Source organism: Pogoniulus pusillus, chromosome 22 (assembly GCF_015220805.1).
Source record: "Pogoniulus pusillus isolate bPogPus1 chromosome 22, bPogPus1.pri, whole genome shotgun sequence".
Taxonomy (NCBI): domain Eukaryota; kingdom Metazoa; phylum Chordata; class Aves; order Piciformes; family Lybiidae; genus Pogoniulus; species Pogoniulus pusillus.
In genome coordinates, this window is record NC_087285.1 from 20,443,065 (window position 1) to 20,464,008 (window position 20,944).

Genomic DNA, 20,944 nt, shown 5'->3' on the forward strand with positions numbered 1-20,944 from the left:
AGCTGTTGGAGGGTAGCAGAGCCCTGCAGAGGGACCTGGACAGGCTGGCTGGGTGGGCAGAGGCCAATGGGATGAGATTCAACAAGACCAAGTGCAGGGTTCTACACTTTGGCCACAACAACCCCAAGCAGTGCTACAGGCTGGGGATGGAGTGGCTGAGTGCAGCCAGGCAGAGAGGGCCCTGGGGGTGCTGGTAGGGAGTAGCTGAAGATGAGGCAGCAGTGCCCAGGTGGGCAAGAGAGCCAATGGCATCCTGGGCTGGCTCAGGAACAGTGTGGGCAGCAGGACAAGGGAGGTTATTCTGCCCCTGTGCTCAGCACTGCTCAGGCCACAGATTGAGAGCTGTGTCCAGTTCTGGGCTCTCAATTCCAGAGAGATGTTGAGGTGCTGGAAGGTGTTGAGAGAAGGGCAGCAAGGCTGGGGAGGGGCCTGGAGCACAGCCCTGTGAGGAGAGGCTGAGGGAGCTGGGGGTGTGCAGCCTGCAGAAGAGGAGGCTCAGGGCAGAGCTCATTGCTGTATACAACTACCTGCAGGGAGGCTGTAGCCAGGTGGGGTTGGGCTCTGCTCCCAGGCACCCAGCAACAGAACAAGGGGACACAGTCTCAAGTTGTGCCAGGAGAGGTCTAGGCTGGATGTTAGGAGGAAGTTGTTGGCAGAGAGAGTAATTGGCATTGGAATGGGCTGCCCAGGGAGGTGGTGGAGTTGCTGTCCCTGGAGGTGTTGAAGCCAAGCCTGGCTGAGGCACTTAGTGCCATGGTCTGGTTGAATGAATAGGACTGGGTGCTAGGTTGGACTGGATGAGCTTGGAGCTCTCTTCCAACCTGGTTGATTCCATGTTCTATGGCAGGCAGGCAGGTGAGCTGGATGGACCATGGGCAGGTCAGCCTGGGCAGTTCCCATGATTTTCCAAGAGCTGGTGCTGCTGCTGGTGATGCTCTGGCTCGGGGCTCAGCATTGCTGGTGCTTGATAAGAAGCAAAGAACTAATGCCTGTAGTCTCTTTTAATGACAGACTTTAAGCAATGATCACAGAATAGTCTTACAGCGCTAATTTTGCCTAATGAGCAATTAGCCAGCTCAGTGGTGACTCCCCCCTACCCCTTGCCTCTTGGGGAGGAGGTGACTGGGACTGAGCATGGTGCCTCTCTGGTGTGTTGGATCCCCAGCATAGGATTCCCATGGGTCCCACACCCTCACCCCAGTGGTGCTTGAGCTGCAGCTGAATCTTCCTCTTTCTGGAGTTCAGGGATTTGTTTTCCAGCTACAGACTTGCTGTGATATCCTAAATGTCAGCAGAGCCTCTTCTTTGCCTGCCTCTTCTTTGCCTGCCTCTTCTTTGCCTGCCTCTTCTTTGCCTGCCTCTTCTTTGCCTGCCTCTTCTTTGCCTGCCTCTTCTTTGCCTGCCTCAATATGTAATGCAGCCAGTGAAAACCTGTCAGCAAGACTTCCTTCCCTGCCTAAATGAAGGTTGGACTTGTGTGGGCTGAGCATATTCCAACATGTTAAATCTGGAGACAGCCACAGATGATGCTGAGTCTTTCTCACCTCGTGTGAGAAGCATGGGGCTTGATGAGTGCCCCAGCACCGACGCGAGCCTGGCTGCCTCGGGTCACGCTGTGGTAGGACTGGGAGTGGGTGCAGATGGTGCTCCAGAAGGGGAAATCCAGAAGCTCACAAGCTCATGCTTTTTCAGAGAGACATGTCCATATGCCATCCATAGAGTACAAGAGCCTCCTTGTCAGTCTGGAGCACTCCAGGCATGCTAGGGTGCAATCACCCAAATCTGTAGCCAAGACTGGAGCATGATGTTGGCTGGGCTGCTGGAGCCCCTGTGCTCTGTCCACCTTTGGCAGAGAGTGAAGTCCTGCTTTCAAGTGTCATCATCAGAGCCAGGCTCAGCTCTGACCTTGCAGCTTTCCAGTCCACAATCCTGTGCACAGCTCTTGAAGGCAAGTTGAGGACAGGGGATGTGAGCGCCATCAATCAGGTGCTTGACTCAGCTAAGCACTGCACCAAAGGACAGAGGTGCCTGCCACAAAGCTTGCCTTGCAGTGGAACATAAATCTGAGAGATTCTGCAGACCATGGCAATCAGGAGCAAAAGCCTAAGAGACATTGTGCATATGGTAACTGAGCGCTGCTCAGTTGCAGTATAATTAACAGTGGTGGCAAATTGGCACTGGTGAAGGCTCTGCAGAAGGCATTGATGTTTCCTCAAGTGAAAAAGGAGGCTGTAGCCAGGTGGGGTTGGTCTCTTCTGCCAGGCAACCAGCAACAGAACAAAGGGACACAGTCTCAAGTTGCGCCAGGGCAGGTCTAGGCTGGCTGTTAGGAGGAAGTTGTTGGCAGAGAGAGTGATTGGCATTGGAATGGGCTGCCCAGGGAGGTGGTGGAGTCGCTGTGCCTGGAGTTGTTGAAGCCAAGCCTGGCTGGGGCACTTAGTGCCATGGTCTGGTTGACAGGATAGGGCTGGGTGCTAGGTTGGCCTGGCTGAGCTTGGAAGTCTCTTCTGACCTGGCTGATTCTGTGATTCTTCCATTTAATGTTTTTGTGAGGTTGGGAAGAAATGAAGTCAAGTGCAATGCTGTCCCCGCCCCAAGTGGAGCAGTGATAATCAAGTTACTTGATTTCCTGTGCTTACTTTTTGGGAGGGGGGAGGTCTGCACTCATGTGATAATCTGTGTGCCTGTGTATGACTGCAGAGGGAGAGAGATGCTCTGCCCCAAATGCCTCATCATGCAGTGCTGTGGAGCCTGGCTGAGGATGTTCATCTATATATAGATATATATGATTTATAGGTTTTTAAACCTCCCTGACAGACTGCAGGGAGACCAATTTCTAGATGCATGCCAAGGTTTCTGACTGGGAGACAGGTAGCAGGAGGTGTTAATAAATGAGAGCACTGCAAGTGAAATGTTGTGACATGCAGCTCTCCGCACAGCCTGCGGAGCGCTGGCAGAGTCATCAAACCGAGCTGAGGGTAATCAGCAGGGACTGATAAAGCTGCTCTTGCAATTATTTGTTTGATACACAGCTTTCCGTCTCCCTCCTGCATAAAGAGCAGGATTGCTTTGCTTAGCGTGGGAGGGGTTTTTTTCATGCCTGTCAGGGCTTGTTCTCACCCAGATGTCATGAGCGGAGGGCTGAGGTCTGCGCTGCCGTTTTGTTTGCAGGCTCTTCCCTTGTGATTCTGGCAGCGTGAGCTGGAGACTGCATTCATTTAGCTGGGGAGAAGCCTTCTTGCTCATGCAAAGCTGCTGCTGTGGCAGGGGCCAGGCTCTGCCGGAAAGTCATTGAGGTTGGAAAAGACCTCTAAGGTCATCAAGTGCAACGCTGCATGCTGCTTCTAGGCTGCTCTGATTCACAGAATGTCAGGGGCTGGAAGGGACCTTCAAAAGCTCATCCAGTCCAACCCCCATGCCAGAGCAGGGTCCTGTACCAGATCACACAGGAATGCATCTGGGGGAGGTTGAATATCTCCAGAGAGGGAGACCTGTGACAGTTTGGGTGTTATCCACCCCCAACTCTTATGAAATAATAGAATCAACCAGACAGGCCTTGAAAGGCTCCAGAGAAGGAGACTCCACAGCCTGTCTGGGCAGCCTGTGCCAGGGCTCTGGGACCTTTACAAGTTCCCCCTTGTGTTGAGCTGGAACCTCCTGTGCTGCAGCTTCCATCCATTGCTCCTTGTCCTATCCCAGGGAGCAGTGAGCAGAGCCTGTCCCTCCCTCCTCTCTCCCAGCCCTCAGATATTTATAGACATTAAGTCGCCTCTCAGACTTCTCCTCTCCTGACTAAGCAGCCCCAGGTGCCTCAGCTCTCCTGACCAGGCAGTGCTCCACTCCCCTCATCATCCAGTCCAACTCCCACCCTGCTGGGGCAGGATGCCCTAGAGGAGGTCACACAGGGACACATCTGGGTGGGTTTGGAATCGCAGAACCACAGAACTCCTCATCAGGCAGTGCTTCACTCTCCCTCATCATCCTTGTAGCCCTCTGCTGGACCTTCTCCAGCAGATCCCTGTCCCTCTTCAGCTGGGGAGCCCAAAACTGAATGCAGTACTCTGTTGAAGGATAACTTTTAGTTATCCTTAAATAACTTCCTCTCCTCACCGCTTCCCCTGCCTGAAGAAGAAACTCCAAGCACTGACTGATTTCCAGGCAGTCACACTGGTGGCCTGTCAGCGACGACTGAGCTGAGCCAAAAGGCTGCTCTCCATGTCTGTGGTTTCTGGGAATGCTGCCTGCATGGTTCTTTCCCGGGATTTCCCTCTCTGCCCATGCCTGGGTGAGCTCTGCCTTCACTCAGGGCAGGTTCTGCAATTCTGCCTCGAACAAAAGGTGCAGCAATTCATTCCCACTCTGAGCTCTCTTCTTTCCCTTGTTCCATTTAGGTTCTCTCTAGCCTTTTTCTATCCTAAGGCAAGAGGAAGCCCTTCTTTCCCTTAAGTAAAGAAAAAGGGTAGGTTTTTCTTTAAAAGGAAGAAAGAAGAGATAGTTCCTATTGTCTGAGGGTTTTACCAAGAGCTCAGGAGGAAGGGGGAGGCACAAGGGGAGAGAGGCACATTAGAGCAGAAAATAGATTTCCTAGCCTAAAGTGAGAGCAATCCAGCCAGCTGCCATTAGCATACATTTGGATATTGTCAAGGGTGTCTGGGATGTACTGGGGGGCGTTCTGCTGCTCACAGTGCTCGCAGGCTGGCGCTGCTGAGGCCCCGAGCTGCCCCCAGCCCCGCACCGCACATGCGCTGCCGCTGGTGGCGAAGGCTCGCAGACATCAAAGGCTGCGCTCAGGCTCTCGCCTGGGTCAATGCCAGCTTGCTCCTACCCAGGAGAAATACTTCAGACTCGAACCAAATTAATGAAGAGGGAAATTATTCTGAGGCTAAGGAAAAAAATAGCTTTACACCCACTGCAGTTGTGTTCCTGGGTGGTTACCGTGAGCCCTTTCAGTGCTCTCTGATGCCAGGCACTGATGGTGTTCCATAGAATCAGTCAGGGTTGGAAGGGGCCACAAGGATCATCCAGTTCTACCCCCCCTGCCATGGGCAGGGACACCTCACACTAGATTATAGATCATAGAATCAGTCAGGGTTGGAAGGGACCACAAGGATCAGCCAGTTCTACCCTCCCTGCCATGGGCAGGGACACCCTACCCAAGATCAGGCTGGCCAGAGCCTCATCCAGCCTGACCTTAAATATTGCCATCCCTGGAGGTGTTCACAAAAAGCCTGGCTGAGGCACTTAGTGCCATGGTCTGGTTGATTAGCCAGGGCTGGCTGCTAGGTTGGACTGGATGAGCTTGGAGGTCTCTTCCAACCTGGTTGATTCTCTGATTCTACAATCTCCAGGGATGAGGCTTCCACCACCTCCCTGGACAACCCCTCTCAGAGTTTCACCACTCTCATGCTGAAGAACTTCCTAACATCCAGTCTGAATCCATCCATTTCCAGCTTTGTTCCATTCCCCCCAGTCCTATCACTACCTGACAGCCTAAAAAGCCCCTCCCCAGCTTTCTGGTAGGCTCCCTTAAGATACTGACAGGCCACAGCAGGGTCACCTATTTGAAGATGAATAAGATGTTCATGGCTCTGCTTGTTAGTGAAGGGCTTTTATTATTGCTCATCTTACATGAAAAGGAGAGTTATGAAAAATAAAAACCCCACAACAAACACATGGCACTAACAAATTGAAGCCCCCAGGAAACTGTTGCCTGAATGGGGTTTTGATTGGAGTTGAGTTTAATTGGCCATAAGTCTTCTCCTTTCTGATTTACTCTCCCTTTCGGACCAGTCTAACCCAACCCCCATAAACAGGTTTTCATTTTTCCCTATTGAGCGAAATCCTCCAACGTGAGCATCAACAGAAATATTCCTTCAGCAAGGTGACCTTGTTCTTGTTTGTACTGTGCTGGTAATTGATTCAATGCCTCCTTACCCTATAAATATGGGCTCTTTTTCTGAGGCATGCCCGTCAGAGTCTGCCGTAACTGGTTAGCGTAGTCGGCGTTTCGCTGCCACATTTGGGCTGCAGAACATTTCTCAAGCTGCAAGGGGATCATTTTCACTGACAGGATGGGGAAAAGCAGCTGTGTAGGTGTGCACATGCCCCTGCTGTTGGCTGCTTTGGGTTGCTGCTCTGTGCCTAGCCCAGAGAGGAAAAGCTCTTTTTGCAGCCCCCACTAACCCTGTGAGAGGCAGAGCCCAGGAATTTCCATGGGGTTTGAAGTGGATTTTTCCTGTCACACTGCAATGTCTGCAGGGGCACAAGGGGCAAGGGGTGGAAGCTGAGGTGTAGGAAGTTCCATGTAAACGACACTGGAATAGGCTGCCCAGGGGGGTTGTGGAGTCTCCGTCTTTGGAGATGTTCAAAACCCTCCTGGATATGTTCCTGTGTGATCTGCTCTAGGGGATGCTTCTCTGGCAGGGGTTTTGGACTGGGTGAGCTCTGCAGATCCCTTCCAGCCCCCAGTAACCCTGTGAGGGGCAGAGCCCAGGAATTTCCATGGGGTTTGAATTGGATTTTTCCTGTCACACTGCAATATCTGCAGGGGGACAAGGGGAAAGGGGTGGAAGCTGAGGCATAGGAAGTTCCATGTAAACATGAGGAGGATTTTTGTTCCCTGTGAAGGTGACAGAGCACTGGAACAGGCTGCCCAGTGGGGTTGTGGAGTCTCCTTCTTTGGAGATGTTCAAAACCCTCCTGGTGTGTTCCTGTGTGATCTGCTCTAGGGGATGCTGCTCTGGCAGGGGGTTGGACTGGATGAGCTCTGCAGATCCCTTCCAGCCCCTGAGGACCTCCATGGAGGCTCTGTCCCTGGAGGTGTTTAAGGCCAGGGTGGATGAAACTCTGCCCAGCCTGCTCTAGGGTAGGGTATCCCTGCTCCTGGCAGGAGGGTTGGAACTGGATGATGCTTGTGGTCCCTCCCAACCCTGACTGATTCTATGATGCAATGATTCTTCAATCTCACAACTTCAGGGACTGGAAATTGAATGTTTTATGGCCTGGTGAAAAGGTGAAGGGGAAAAAAAAAACCAACCCACCTTATATCTGCTGCCAGTTTCTTAATTACATCAGCAGCAAACACATTGTGAGTTAGTTAATGGCAGGCACTCCTGCTGAAAAAAGCTTTTACAGCCATGGCCTTGACAACTGGAGGCAGTTACTGTGCAGTGCTTTTCTTTTATGTTTCCTGAACCATTAGAATTCTTTCTCTCTTCTTTCTTCAGCTTTCCTTGCTACAAAAGAAAGAGAAAAATCTGAATTTTCCCTCCTTACAATCATCTTCTGAAATGGTTTTGTCTGTAAAGGTGAAGAGCTGGAGCACAGCCCTGTGAGGAGCGGCTGAGGGAGCTGGGGGTGTGCAGCCTGCAGCAGAGGAGGCTCAGGGCAGAGCTCATTGCTGTCTGCAACTACCTGAAGGGAGGCTGTAGCCAGGTGGGGTTGGGCTCTGCTGCCAGGCAAGCAGCAACAGAACAAGGGGACACAGTCTCAAGCTGTGCCAGGGGAGGTCTAGGCTGGCTGTTAGGAGGAAGTTGTTGTCAGAGAGAGTGATTGGCATTGGAATGGGCTGCCCGCAACTTCCCTTCCTAACCTCTTCTAGCTCCTGTAATGCTGGTGGGAGATTGTCAGAAGCTTGTGCCTTTCATCCCTGAAGTGGGAAAGGTTTTATTTATTTTGCTAATCTGAAAGTTAAGTGGGTGGGAAGATAAGTCTGCAGTCCTGCTCCCTTCCTCACATGCTACCAGCTCTTGTTTCCCCTTGAGAGAGGCAGAGCAGATGGGAGGCAGAGATGAAATGCAGATCCAACGTAAACAGCCTGATTAAGTTCTTGATAAAGGATAAAACACTTCACACATCAGAGCTGCTGGGGAACAAATTCAATGTTTCCTGAACATTGTGTGTCCACGTAAGCAGTAACTGTGCTTGCCATGGGGATGACATAGCAGCAGGCAGTGGGGCTGGGGAGTGCTGGGGAGATATGGACCCTCGTGGCTCTGCTGCAGGTCGCCTGGCTGGTTCCAGGAAGGCAGAGCTGGCAGCTCTTGGTCATCCTCTAGCATGGTGGACCTCTTGCTGCAGATTGCTGGGGCTGTATTACATGCTTGCTTAGAATCATAGAACCAACCAGGTTGGAAGAGACCTCCAAGCTCAGCCAGTCCAACCTAGCACCCAGCCCTATTCAGTCAACCAGACCATGGCACTAAGTGCCCCAGCCAGGCTTGGCTTCAATACCTCCAGGAATGGTGACTCCACCACCTCCCTGGGCAGCCCAATCCAATGCCAATCACTCTCTCTGCCAACAACTTCCTCCTAACATCCAGCCTAGACCTCCCCTGGCACAACTTGAGACTGTGTCCTCTTGTTCTGTTGCTGCTTGCCTGGGAGAAGAGCCCAACCCCACCTGGCTACAGCCTCCTTTCAGGTAGCTACAGACAGCAATGAGCTCTGCCCTGAGCCTCCTCTTCTGCAGGCTGCACAACCCAGGCTCCCTCAGCCTCTCCTCACTGGGCTGTGCTCCAGGCCCCTCACCAGCTTCATTGCCCTTCTCTGGACACCTTCCAGTATCTTAGCATCTCTCTTGAGGTGAGGGGCCCAGAACTGGACACAGCTCACTTTCCAGGTTTGGGCATTGGCTTTCCAGAGGTTTTAAAACACCTGCAGGCACTGATAGGTGCAGAGATTGCAGGAGGCTTTTCTCCCAAGCATTAGTGATCCTTTGGTTCCATGCTTTGGCTCAGTGAGTCAGGTCTTGACATATTTTTGTGTAAGCATAAGTTGCAGTGAGAAGTATCCATGAGTTGTCTACTTAAATCAGTTTTGGAATACTGGGCTGTCCTGACCAGTGGAGAAAGATTATAAAGCAGAGTATTGTCATGAGCATTATCACTCTGAGCAACCTGATCTAGCTGAGGATGCCCCTGTTGAGTGCAGAGGGATTGGACTGGATGACCTTAGGAGATTCCTTCCAACCCAGACTATTCTATGAGTATTTGATCTGTGCAATCCTGCAAACTTTGGTTGAATTTGGCACCTGATTTCCTTCTGAGAAGAGGAAAATGTGGTGTGCTGAGTTGGACTGAGGCTTAGGAAAGCACTTACCTGTGGAGAAGTGGAAAATAATATGCCTAACATGAACTTCTTTATGTATATCTAATGATCTGGACTTGGTTTTCACTTGTGTGGTTTATATGCAAAAGCTCAGAAATGGGACAGTACTGCTACAGTTTGAGGAGGATGTGTACTAGAATCATACAGTAGTTAGTCAGAAGGGATCTTCTTGTGGTCATTCCTCCACCCTCCTGCTTGAAGCAAGGCTAATGTCAAAGTTTGCTTATGTTGCTCAGGACCTTGTCTAGGTAAGCTTTGAAGATCTCCCGGGATGGAAACTGGAGACCTTATCTAGGTCTCTCTTCCAATTCCACACACTGCTCAGGGGAGGGTTTGCTCTTACATTCAATTGCAGTTTCCTTTCTGGGGGTGTTGCCTCTCATCCTGTCACTGTGCTCTCCAGAGAAGGGCCTGGCTCTGTCTACACCACCTACCTTTTACATCATCCAAACCACCATCAGTATAAGAAGACAGATCTCCCTAGGGTCATTTGCTTGTTCATTTTCCTTTCTTGGTGCTTCTCCTCTTCTTGTTTCTGTACTCTGGGAGTGCTTGACAGCATGCCCTTGTCTCCTGCCTACTGCAGGCAGCCACATATTTGGGCTCTCTCAAAGCAAGACCTTGTTTCTATTTAGTGCTTTTGAAAAGACTGCTTTGGAAACTGCATGAGCAGAAAAGGAGCTAGGTGTTGTGAGTCTCTGCCCTAAATCCCTGTCTGCCAAATACTAATGTTAGTTATTACCAAGCATAGCAGTCTCTGTGCAATTGGCCTTCATCCTGCTGAGAACATAACAGTATCAGTTAACAGGCAGCAAAAAAAGGCAGCAAGTTAAAGCTTTCAGGTCTTCTTTGGTGGCAAGTAAGGTGGCAACCAGGTACCAGCTCAGATATAGACTCATAGAATCAGTCAGGGTTGGAAGGGAGGACAAGGATCAGCCAGTTCCAACCCCCCTGCCATGCCCAGGGACACCCTACCCTAGAGCAGGCTGCACACAGCCTCATCCAGCCTGGCCTCAAACACCTCCAGCCATGGGGCCTCAACCACCTCCCTGGGCAACCCATTCCAGGCTCTCACCACTCTCCTGCTCAACAACTTCCTCCTCACCTCCAGCCTGACTCTCCCCACCTCCAGCTTTGCTCCATTCCCCCCAGTCTTGTCAGTCCCTGAGAGCCTAAAAAGTCCCTCCCCAGCTTTTTTGTAGGTCCCCTTCAGATCCTGGAAGGACACAAGAAGACCACCTCAGAGCCTCCTCTTCTCCAGACTGAACAGCCTCAAGATATGGCACAGATGTTTCCTGAAAACTTGAGATTAGACCAGAAACTTCCTAACATGAAGTCAAGTTGCATTGCTTAGCAATACCCAAGATGGGTGCCTCAGTGACAGTTCTACAGCTGAAAAAAAAAACCCCACAAGAAAGTCAACTTTGTCTTAAGAATCATTCCTGTGTATTTCAGCAAGGTTTCTCATGCCATGGGATGCAGAATTCCAGGCAGTATCCTCTTTAGATCCATTTCTATTCGCTAACAAAAGCGGCATTGACAGCAAGGGATTGCACTGAATAACTCATTGCTGGGGAGTTCTGCTCCACGCTGAAGTCAGGATGTGTCCTGGTGGAGTTCACAGCTGTCTTAGCTTTCTCTTTGCCTCATCTGGACAGCTCTGCATCCATGAGATTTGTTTCTTGGTCTGTGTGGACGTAGAATCCATGGGATTATCGCCATAGAAACAAGGGGACACACAGAGCGTCTTAGAAGTAACAAATGGGATTTGGCAGCCTTGCCCATTTACTACATGGAGGCTGAGCTGTAGACAAAAGGAAGCAATTACTTGCTCTTGGAGCCTTATTAACAGGCACATCTGCACAGTCATTACAATGAGATGCTTCAGCTTCCATTCTGGCTGGGATGGCATTCAGATATTCTGCTCTTCAAACCAAACTGGATCAGAGAATCAGTCAGGGTTGGAAGGGACCACGAGGATCAGCCAGTTCCAACCCCCCTGCCATGGGCAGGGACACCTCACACTTGATCAGGCTGGCCAGAGCCTCATCCAGCCTGGCCTTAAACACCTCCAGGGATGAGTTTCTGGGCTTCCCATTCCAGGCTCTCACCAACCTCATGCTGAAGAACTTCTTCCTAACATCCAATCTGAATCTCCCCATTTCCAGCTTTGTTCCATTTCTCCCCAGTCCCATCACTACCTGACATCCTAAAAAGTCCCTCCCCAGCTTTCTTGTAGCCCCCTTAAGATACTGAAAGGCCACAAGAAGGTCGCCTGGGAGCCTTCTCCTCTCCAGACTGAACAGCCTCAACTCCCCCAGTCTCTCCTCATAGCAGAGCAGCTCCAGCTCTCTGCTCATCCTCGTGGCCCTTCTCTGGACACCTTCCAGCCCTCTTGCAGTAGTGGCTCCAGAAGTGGACTCAGTACTCCAGGTGGGGTCTCACCAGTGCAGAGCTGAGAGGGAGGATCACTTCCTTCAGCCTGCTGCCCACACTTCTCTTGGTGCAGCCCAGGATCCCTGGCAGCTATTTTTATCGTTCAGTCGAGGCAGGAATGTGTTGGGTTTGGCATTTTGGTTCCTTGATGTTTGATTGCAAATCCTGGAGGCAGCCCTGTGCTCCCAGCCCGTGTGAGCCTCCCAGGAGGAGATAAGATGTAGTGACTGAACCAAAGGCTTCCAGGGAACAGTCACCCAAGTTTTGTTTGTAAAGCCTGATCTCCCACGGTGCTGGGACCCAGCTCCCAGCCTGTGCCAGGGCTGCATGCCCTGCCTGCCTTACAGGCACGCTGCCCTTCTCCTCTGTGGCAGTCCTGGATTGCTCAGAGTTGGCAGGTTGCAGCAGCCTGAGCTTGGGCAAGTAGATGGGTGGTGTCAGGCAGAGAGGTGCTTTAGCAGGAATGAGTACACTGTGCTGTGCATGCAGCTAAAGCTGGGCTGACTCTACTGGTACTGAAGGGGAAGCACAAACTCAGATTTTTAAGCCAAATGGGGCAGCTCTTAAAGTTGTATGGGGTGGTGAAGAGGCAGGAAGGCAGATGGAGGGGAATAACAGACAAGGAGAAGAGAAATGTACTGAAAAATAAGGCACATCTGCTGCCTGGCAGCGCTGGCAGGCTGAGGTGGAGCAGCAGGCAGTGTCAGCCTGTGGGCCTGTGCCTTCCGACGTGGGAGGTCAGTGCCAGCTCAGCAGTCCCTGGGGTGCAGATCCTGCTTTTCCAGCAGGCTCAGGAGACAGAACTGGAGTCCTGGGAGATTCCAGTTTTCTAGCTGCTCAGAGTAGAGATTGGCTCTGGGACTCTTGCTTTCAATCATCTCTTTTCCATCCTCCCTCACACCAAGTGAAATGAAATTTAGAAGGAAGCAACCAGGTCACAGAGGAGGCCCTTGCTCAAGGTGATGCATCTGCTAACCTGGGACTGAGCATGCACTGTCCTTTCCCAGCCCACATCCTATAATGCTGCCTATAGTTGAGAGCAGAGCAGCTTTTAGCAGGGATTTCAAAAGCAGCTGGAAATGTTTTAAAGCTCTCAGGGCAAAAATCTTTCATCCACCTGCACCAATTTAGGAAGAAAACAATTTTGCTTAGCAGAAGAAACATGTCAAGCTGCTTGTGAGGCACAACACTGAGATGGAGCCTAGAATGCAACCCAGAGGAGTGGAATACAGGGAGCTTGAAACTGGGCTACATGCTCCAAGCTTGCCTGGCCTCCTCCTCAAAGGTCCTGAGGACTCTGCATCTCTAACAGAGTGCTCAGGAGCTTTTTGAAACATTTATTTCCTACCTAAGTATAGACCTAGGGCTGACTAACTTTAGGCTCCAAAAATAGTGCAGGTGTCTGCCTTCTCCCTCTTCCTCAGTTCTCCTTTTCTTGCTCTTTAATCTCTTCAACTCCCACGTTCTCTGTTCCTCCCAACTCCCTTCATTTTTCCATCCTCCCCATAGCTGACTTCTGCTCCTGCTTCTACCCTGTCACTCCCTCTGTGACTTCTGTCCCGTGGGAGCTGCAGTGCAATGCTTAAGTCCCTTATTCTCTCCCCCTTTCGCCCTAAACTCTCACTGCCTCATTCTCAGGGGACAGAGTTCCAAGCAGACATCTCTGTTCTGCTCAGGAACCTGCTGAATTCGAGTCCCAAGTATTTTGCCTCTCCTACCTGGGATGGCAGCAAGAAGGAGAATCACCACAGACACCCATGGTTGGAGTGAGAAACCAAAGTAGCTGCTGCCACTTTCTGGCCCAAAAGCATAGCTGAGGCTGTCCCATTTTCTTGCACACTTCCCATTGCAGGCACCATCTGCCAGTGACAGCAGTCAGAGAGGTTACTGTGAAGGGGTGGTGTTAATTTTGTGAGCAGGAAGCTCTCAGCAGTGGCCTGTGCTTTTGGAATCGACCAGAAGAGAGATGTGACTGTGCTTACAGGCTTGGGGCAGTGTGGCTGGAGAGCTGCCTGGCAGAAAGGCATCTGGGGGGGGGCTGTAATAGACAAGCAGCTGAATAGGAGCCAGCAGCATGCCCAGGCAGCTGAATGTGAGCCAGCAGTGTGCCCAGGTGGCCAAGAAGGCCAATGGCATCCTGGCTTGGATTACAGATGCTGTGGCCAGCAGGAGCAGGGAGGTGACTGTCTCCTTGGACTTGGCTTTGGTGAGGCCACGCCTTGAGTGTTGTGTTCAGTTTTGGGCACTGCAATACAGGAGAGATGTGGAGGTGCTGGAGCAGGGCCAGAGGAGGGCAGTGAAGCTGGGGAAGGGCCTGGAGAATAAATCTGATGAGGAGTGACTGAGGGAGCTGGGGATGGTTAGTGTGAGGAAGAGGAGGTTGAGGGGAGACCTCATTGCTGTCTACAGCTACCTGAAGGGACATTGTGCAGAGGCTGCTGCTGGGCTCTGCTCACAGGTCACTGGAGACAGAACAAGGGGGAATGGCCTCAGGCTGAGGCTGGGGAGGTTTAGATTGGACATTATGAAAAGGTTTTTCACAGAGAGAGTGGTCAGGGACTGGAATGGGCTGCCCAGGGAGGTGGTGGAGTCACCCAGTCTGGATGTGTTTAAGGGTGGTTTGGATGTGGGATATGGTTGAAGGTGAATCTTGCAGAGTAGGGTTCTAGGTTGGGCTTGGTGATGCTGAGGGGCTCTGCCAGCCTGTGTGAATCTGTGCTTCTGTGATCTGATGGCTCTTGCTCCTGACACGAGTCTCTCTCTGTTGCAGGAAGGCATGCCCCAAACACTGACTTCTACCAGTATGTTTACCCCATGTGGCTTCAGCCCTCATCTACATACTTCAAAAGAAGATGAACAAGGAGGACTGATCTTCCAGGATGGAAACCTTACCTCAGCATCTCTGGATGCTCTAATCCAGCATCTGATACCTACCACTGATTACTACCCTGAAGTAAGCAATTCACAGTATAATAAACAGTTTAAATTTGATGAATTGGGGCAGCACTTTATGCAAAAGTGCAAATGTGTTAAATTTTGAATTAAGAGGGTCATTTAAAAGCTGCATACAATTACAGCTTGCTAAGTTGATGCATTGCTTTAAATGCTATTTCACTGCTCTGTAATTGTTCACATGAAAAAGCAGATCCCAAAGTTGATACTGCCTTTAAATAAGAGGGGAGCGGGGGAGAGCTGTGGTGGTGATGAATTAGTGATAGAGCAGTCAGAGCACTTCAAAAATAGCAAGTGCAGCCTGGAGAGATTTAGATGGAGACCGAAGCAAAAAAACCTTCAAGTCTGAACTAGCATTAAATTAGCTAAATTTCAGTAGCTGCTGAAGTCATCCAGGTCTGTCTGCACATACAAAGCATACCCTCAGTGGAAACAGAGACCTTCCTCCTGAGGAGTTCATTGTTATCCTGGGGTTATAGTCACACCAGCTCTGTAGTCACTGCACAGCAGAGTCTAGATCCTAAGCCTTGAACATTCAGTGTTTCTTCCCCAACAGTGTAAGGATCTAAACTGGAAGCAGCTTTGTGGTCCTGCAAGCTACAGACTTCACTGCATTCTGCACATCCTCTGTGGAATTCAGGATGGAGCTTGGCTGGCAGACTTTTAAGTGCTAATATATCTCTCTGGAAGGGCTTGTGTTTCAAAGCCCAGAGCAGCACTGACTTGTGGGCAGTTGAGAAGGCTCTGCAAGTTATCAATGCGGAGCAGGCAGCGTGCTTTAAATTACCCGCAGCTTGCTTTCTGCTCAGCTAAAAACTAAGTCATGGAGAAGCATATCAATTAAGAAAGAATAAAAAAAAGAGAGAAAGAAAATGAGGGAGGCAATAAAAATAGGTGATGGACAGATTAGGCTGTGGGATTTTCATTAAGCAACGTGTCATGTGTAATGTTAGACCTGCTGCTCAGGAGCGGGGCTAGGTCTGGGGGAAAGAAGATAATTCAGGAGCCAAGAGGGGTCGGGAAGCAAACAACTGAGGATTGATGCACAGATTTTAAATGCACTGCTGGGATACTTTAAGTAATCCAAAGCTTTATCCAGCAGGCCTGCTTCCCACAGCTTTGCAGATATGGGATTGCATATGATGTCACTTAGCTAAAAGAAGTGGATTCTGGGGAGTCAGTAGAATGAATAAAGAATTTCTTAGACCAGGCTGGGCGAGCCCTGCAGGACTGTAGCAAGACATGAGTGATTTGAGGACATCTGCAGCTCACAGCCCTGGGCAACCTAGAGATGTCTGAGTGTCGACATGGTCAGCCTTTGCTGTCTCCTGCACCTGGGCTTGCTTCTGCAAAGTGTGGTCTTCACTGGGTGTGTGCACTGGGCTTGGAAGGGGACAGTGTGGAGGAAGGAGATGGCACTGCCTCCTGCACCCACTGAAAGCAGTTCCACCTTCAGGAACAGGAATCTGTCTGCCCTTTAGATTACAAAAAAAGGTCTGTCCCAGAGGGAATGCAAAACCCATGGGGTTTGGGGCTTTTGTGGTTAGTGTTTGTTCCCCAATGTGTGGTTGCTTACAGCAGGGCTGCTGGTCTTTCCCCTGCAGAAAGCCTACATCTTTACATTCCTGCTGAGTTCCAGACTCTTCATCGAACCCCATGAGCTTTTGTCCCGAGTTTGTCACAAGTGCATTGAGCAGCAGCGGCTGGATGACCCTGTGCTGGACAAGGTCAGTGTCCCTTTGCAGCAGGAAGAGCTGAGGTGTTTTCTGTGGGGGTCCTTTGCCTGAATGAAACTTCCTCATAAAGGGTGATGCTTGCTGCTAAGATCCTGACATTCATAGAACCATAGAATCAACCAGGTTGGAGGAGACCTCCAAGCTCATCCAGTCCAACCTAGCACCCAGCCCTGGCCAATCAACCAGACCATGGCACTAAGTGCCTCCTCCAGGCTCTTCAACACCTCCAGGGACGGTGACTCCACCACCTCCCTGGGCAGCCCATTCCAATGCCAATCACTCTCTCTGACAACAACTTCCTCCTAACATCCAGCCTATATTTCCCCTGGCACATCTTGAGACTGTGTCCCCTTGTTCTGCTGCTGGTTGCCTGGCAGAAGAGCCCAACCCCACCTGGCTGCAACCTCCCTTCAGGTAGTTGTAGACAGCAATGAGGTCACCCCTGAGCCTCCTCAGGGTGTCAGGCATCATCCTAACATCCAAGTCTAAGAGCAGTGCTCCAGGCACTTGTCACTTCCAATCTTCTTCTAATTATCCCTTTCCCCTGTCCCAGGCTTCCCAGGTGACTTCCCTTCCTAGCATCTTGAAGGCTCTGCGGGAGCCTGCAGGATGCAAGGAGGTAGGACGCAAGGCTCACGCTGACGGTGGCAGATGTTGACACTCCACTCTCCTTCACGTTGTTACTTAATGCCTCTGCCCTTTTTGCTTTCTTGCTTCTGGTACAGTAATATTTCCTCTTGGCCTCAGGTGTCACTTTGAACGCCACATAGCAGCACGCAGCCACCCACTCCCCTGCCATTGCTGGCAGTGACAGATCGTCTGCCAGCCGTGCTGCAGAGCGGCGCTGCCTGGCACACCAGCACCCAGCCCAAGCAGCAGCAGCCAGGCTGTCACAAGCCAACAGCATGAGAAAATCCAAGCTGTCACTGCGTGGGCAGCCCTGCTGTTCTGCCCCAGGCACTGTGCAGAGTGATACAGTGCGTAACGATCTGTGTGCCAGTGGCGTCCTGGCCTGGCTCAGGAGCAGTGTGGCCGGCAGGACAAGGGAAGTCCTTCTGCCCCTGTACTCAGCACTGCTCAGGCTGCACCTTGAGTGAAGCTCCCTGGGCGTGCCTGAAGTGCGTCTGTGCTTTGGACTGGCCTGTAGTAACGCAGACTTGGTGGGACACCAACTTGGCATCTTGTGTGGGGCTGACTTTGAACTTCTGCCCACAAGCAACCTCCCATCCCCCATGTCCTGTGGCTTGTGCAAAGTCCTCTGCTTCAGTTCTAGTGGCAGTTTACACAGCTGGAGCAAATGTCTCCCCAGACCTTTGTAGTTTCCAGTAAAGCTTTCCCTTTAGCAGCCACCTGCTGGTCTTTGAGCCTGAGCTTGATGCCAGCTGACAGCATCTATTTTTAGAGCTGTGGTTCATTGTAACCTGTTGTTGGTGGAAAGCTGAAATATGCATTCTGACCACCTTGGTTGAGGAGCAGAGAGCTGTGGAGCTCAAGAGTATAATTTCTCTTGATTACAGGGTACCCTTCAGCTGCAGCACATAGGATGCAGGACCCTGTTTGTTTTGGTCTGTGTTTTCTCTAAATCAGAATGCAGTTTGGTGTTTAATGCAGTTTCCCCTTCACATGCTCTTGCATAACCAAGGATGAAAGCTTTGGAAGCAGCTGCTCTGGGCATCTCTTGAGATAATGCTAATGCACCAACCGTGCTGGGCCCCATATTTCCCTCCTTGTCCCATATCATCCTGAGTATTTCCACTGCTGCACCCACAGATGAGTCTACACCAAAACAAGACAAGGGATGATGGATACAAGCCAGAACACAGGAGGTTCCACCTTGACATGAGGAGAAAATTCTTTACTGTTAGGGTGGTGGAGCACTGGAACAGGCTGCCCGGGGAGGTTGTGGAGTCTCCTTCTCTGGGGACTTTCAAAGCCAACCTGGATTTGTCCCTGTGTGACCTGCCCTGTGTGTTCCTGCTCTGGCAGGGAGGTTGAACCCCCCTGATCTCTGGAGGTCCCTTCCAATCCCTAACATCCTGTGATTCTGTGAAAAGCCAGGTGGGCATCAGCTGTGTGTTGTGTGAGTGGATGTCCTTGTCCTTGTCCTGTCATGGGCAGTGGCTTCAAACTAGTGAAGAGCAGATTGGATGTTAGGAACAAGCTCTTTACCAGGAGGGTGGTGGAGCACTGCAACAGTTTGCCCAGGGAGGTGGTTGAAGTCCCATCCTTGAAGATATTCAAGGTGAGGCTTGACAGGACTCTGGGCAGCCTGATCTAGCTGAGGATGCCTCTGCTGACTGCAGAGGGGGTTGGCCTGGATGACCTTTGGAGGTCTCTTCCAACCCAGACCATTCCATGATTCTGTGCCCTTAAGCTCCTAGAAGATTGCAATGCTGTCAGTAACCCAGGTAAGGTCACTGAGGTGCTGGTGTTATTACCTGTCTGCCTTGCCTCATGCTGCCACTGCTCACTAAGCATTTCTCCCTTAGACACTCTGGCCCACGGTCAGGGCTGTTTGCTGGGAGACTTTGACAAGTGAACATATTTCAGTCCCTGTCCTGTTTGCATTTCAGGCTCGGATCAGAAAATTTGGACCCAAAATCTTGCAGCTGCTGACAGAGTGGACAGAGACCTTCCCATATGACTTCCAGGAGGAGCGGATGATTGGCCACCTGAAAGACATGATTCACAGGATAGCCCCGTGTGATGAGGTGAGGATGTCTGACCTGGCATGCTGCATGCAGCTGTGAAGTTCATTTTCCCACTTGGTTCCTCCTTTTGCCACATTCTGTTTCTTGCACATGGGTTGTGACTGCTCCCAGACCTCAGCAGCCACCTGCTCCCAGGAACAGCTTCTTCCAGGCCAAAGTCACAGAGATGATGAAGGGAATGGAACATCTCTGTTAGGAGGAGAGCCTGAGGGAGCTGGGGCTGTGCTGCTTGGAGGAGAGGAGACTGAGACGTGACCTCATCAATGGTTATCAGTATGTGCAGTATTCAAGGTGTGGCCTGAGCAGTGCTGAGCATAGGGACAGAAGAACCTCCCTTGTCCTGCTGCCCACACTGCTCCTGAGCCAGCCCAGGATGCCATTGGCTCTGCTGCCCACCTGGGCACACTGCTGCCTCCTGTTCAGCTGCTCTCTACCAGCACCCCCAGGACCCTCTCTGCCTGGCTGCTCTCCAGCCACTCCGTCCCCAGCCTGTAGCACTGCTTGGGGTTGTTGTGGCCAAAGTGTAGAACCTTGCACTTGGCCTTGTTCAATCTCATCCCATTGGCCTCTGCCCACCCATCCAGCCTGTCCAGGTCCTTCTGCAGGGCTCTGCTCCCCTCCAACAGCTCCACACCTGCTCCTAGCTTGGTGTCATCTGCAAACTTACTGATGAGGGACTCAATCCCCTGGGCCAGATCATCAATGAGAGTGGCCTGCTGGGAAGAAACTCAATCTAGAGGACTGGATGGTCTTGGTGTTCAAATGTGCAAGCCACATGTGTGGCAGAGCAGACAGGACACAGTGAATGGAGTCTCTGGGAGCCCTGTTTGCACTTTCAGGTGGGTGAACCTCATAAATCAGTTCAGAAACATCAAAAATACCACAAAGTCCACATGCAAATGGTACAAAGAGAGTCTCTAATTACTTCTAGGTTAACCATGGGATGTGGAAGAATTCAGTTCTGCTGGCTTCATCAAGGTCTGTCTTCAGGCCACAGATGGGTGCAGTTCAGTAGGAGGAAAAGCACATACCCATGAAACTGAGAGAGGTAGAGAGAAGAGAAGGAATTGTCAGGGTGGCAGCACAACAGAAATTAAGTTGGACCCTCCAACCCACAGGAAACATGAGAGAAATGGAAACAGCATCACAGCTGGGCACTTCTGGGTGTCTGTAGGCTGGCATGGATCAGCTGGCTGGGCTGGCCAGCCCATGGGGGAGAAGGGATGATGGCAACAAAGGACTTTCAGAAGGTGCCAAGGTGGCCTCAGTTTCATTGACCAGAGCTGTGAATCATCTCCCTGAAGGAGAAGAGACAATGACCTTGTTCCTGCTAACCACTCAGGAAGGTGCCTTGGAGCCCTTCAGTAGCTGATGTGAGAGCAGTCCATGCAGACCTACCAAAACCATGTCCACTGGGAAGGAGCTGCCTAAGAGCAGAGACCTTTGCTCATGCTCTTGAAGAGCATAATCACAGAATCACAGGACTTCAGAGGCTGGAAGGGACCTCCAGAGATCATCCAGCCCAACCTCCCCACCAAGGCAGGGTCACCCAGGGCAGTTCACACAGAGCTTTGACAGTCTCTGGAGAAGGAGACTCCACAACCTCTCTGGGCAGCCTGCTCCAGGGCTCCATCACCCCCACTGTAAAGAAGTTTCTCCTCACATTGAGGTGGAACCTCCTGTGCTGTAGTTTCCATCCACTGCCCCTTGTCCTATGGCAGGGCACAAGTGAGCAGAGGCTGTCCCTGTCCCTTCCTTCCTGACTGCCAGCCCTCAGGTATTTAGACATTGGTCAGATCCCCTCTCAGTCTTCTCTTCTCCAGACAAAAAAGATCATTGAGGTATCTGCAAGTTACGCCTAGAGCATGCCTACTTCTTCTTCCCCCTCTGCCCCAAGTGCCACTGCTCATGGTGGCTTTAAAATGCCTTTTGAACATTCCCAGACCTGTTGGACTAGCTCAGGTAAACTCAAAGCATCAGTGAGAGGCTCTGAGGGGACTG

General features: G+C 51.2%; 1 protein-coding gene across 5 annotated transcripts in view; it reads left to right on the top strand.

Moving 5' to 3' along the window:
• RASGEF1C (RasGEF domain family member 1C) overlaps positions 1-20,944 on the top strand; it is an 89,123-nt gene that overhangs the window by 39,117 nt on the left and 29,062 nt on the right. For 4 of the 5 annotated variants that reach the window (XR_010306469.1, XR_010306468.1, XM_064162137.1 and 1 more), the window contains exons 2-4: positions 14,315-14,497; positions 16,101-16,223; positions 18,806-18,943. Coding sequence is in view for 3 of the 5 variants with exons in the window: in XM_064162137.1 (XP_064018207.1) it covers positions 14,321-14,497; positions 16,101-16,223; positions 18,806-18,943 (438 nt within the window). In the remaining 2 variants the exon portion in view is untranslated. Of the gene's footprint in view, positions 1-13,367; positions 13,428-14,314; positions 14,498-16,100; positions 16,224-18,805; positions 18,944-20,944 lie in introns of those variants that run through there. The other variant, XM_064162134.1, reaches the window with a different exon arrangement.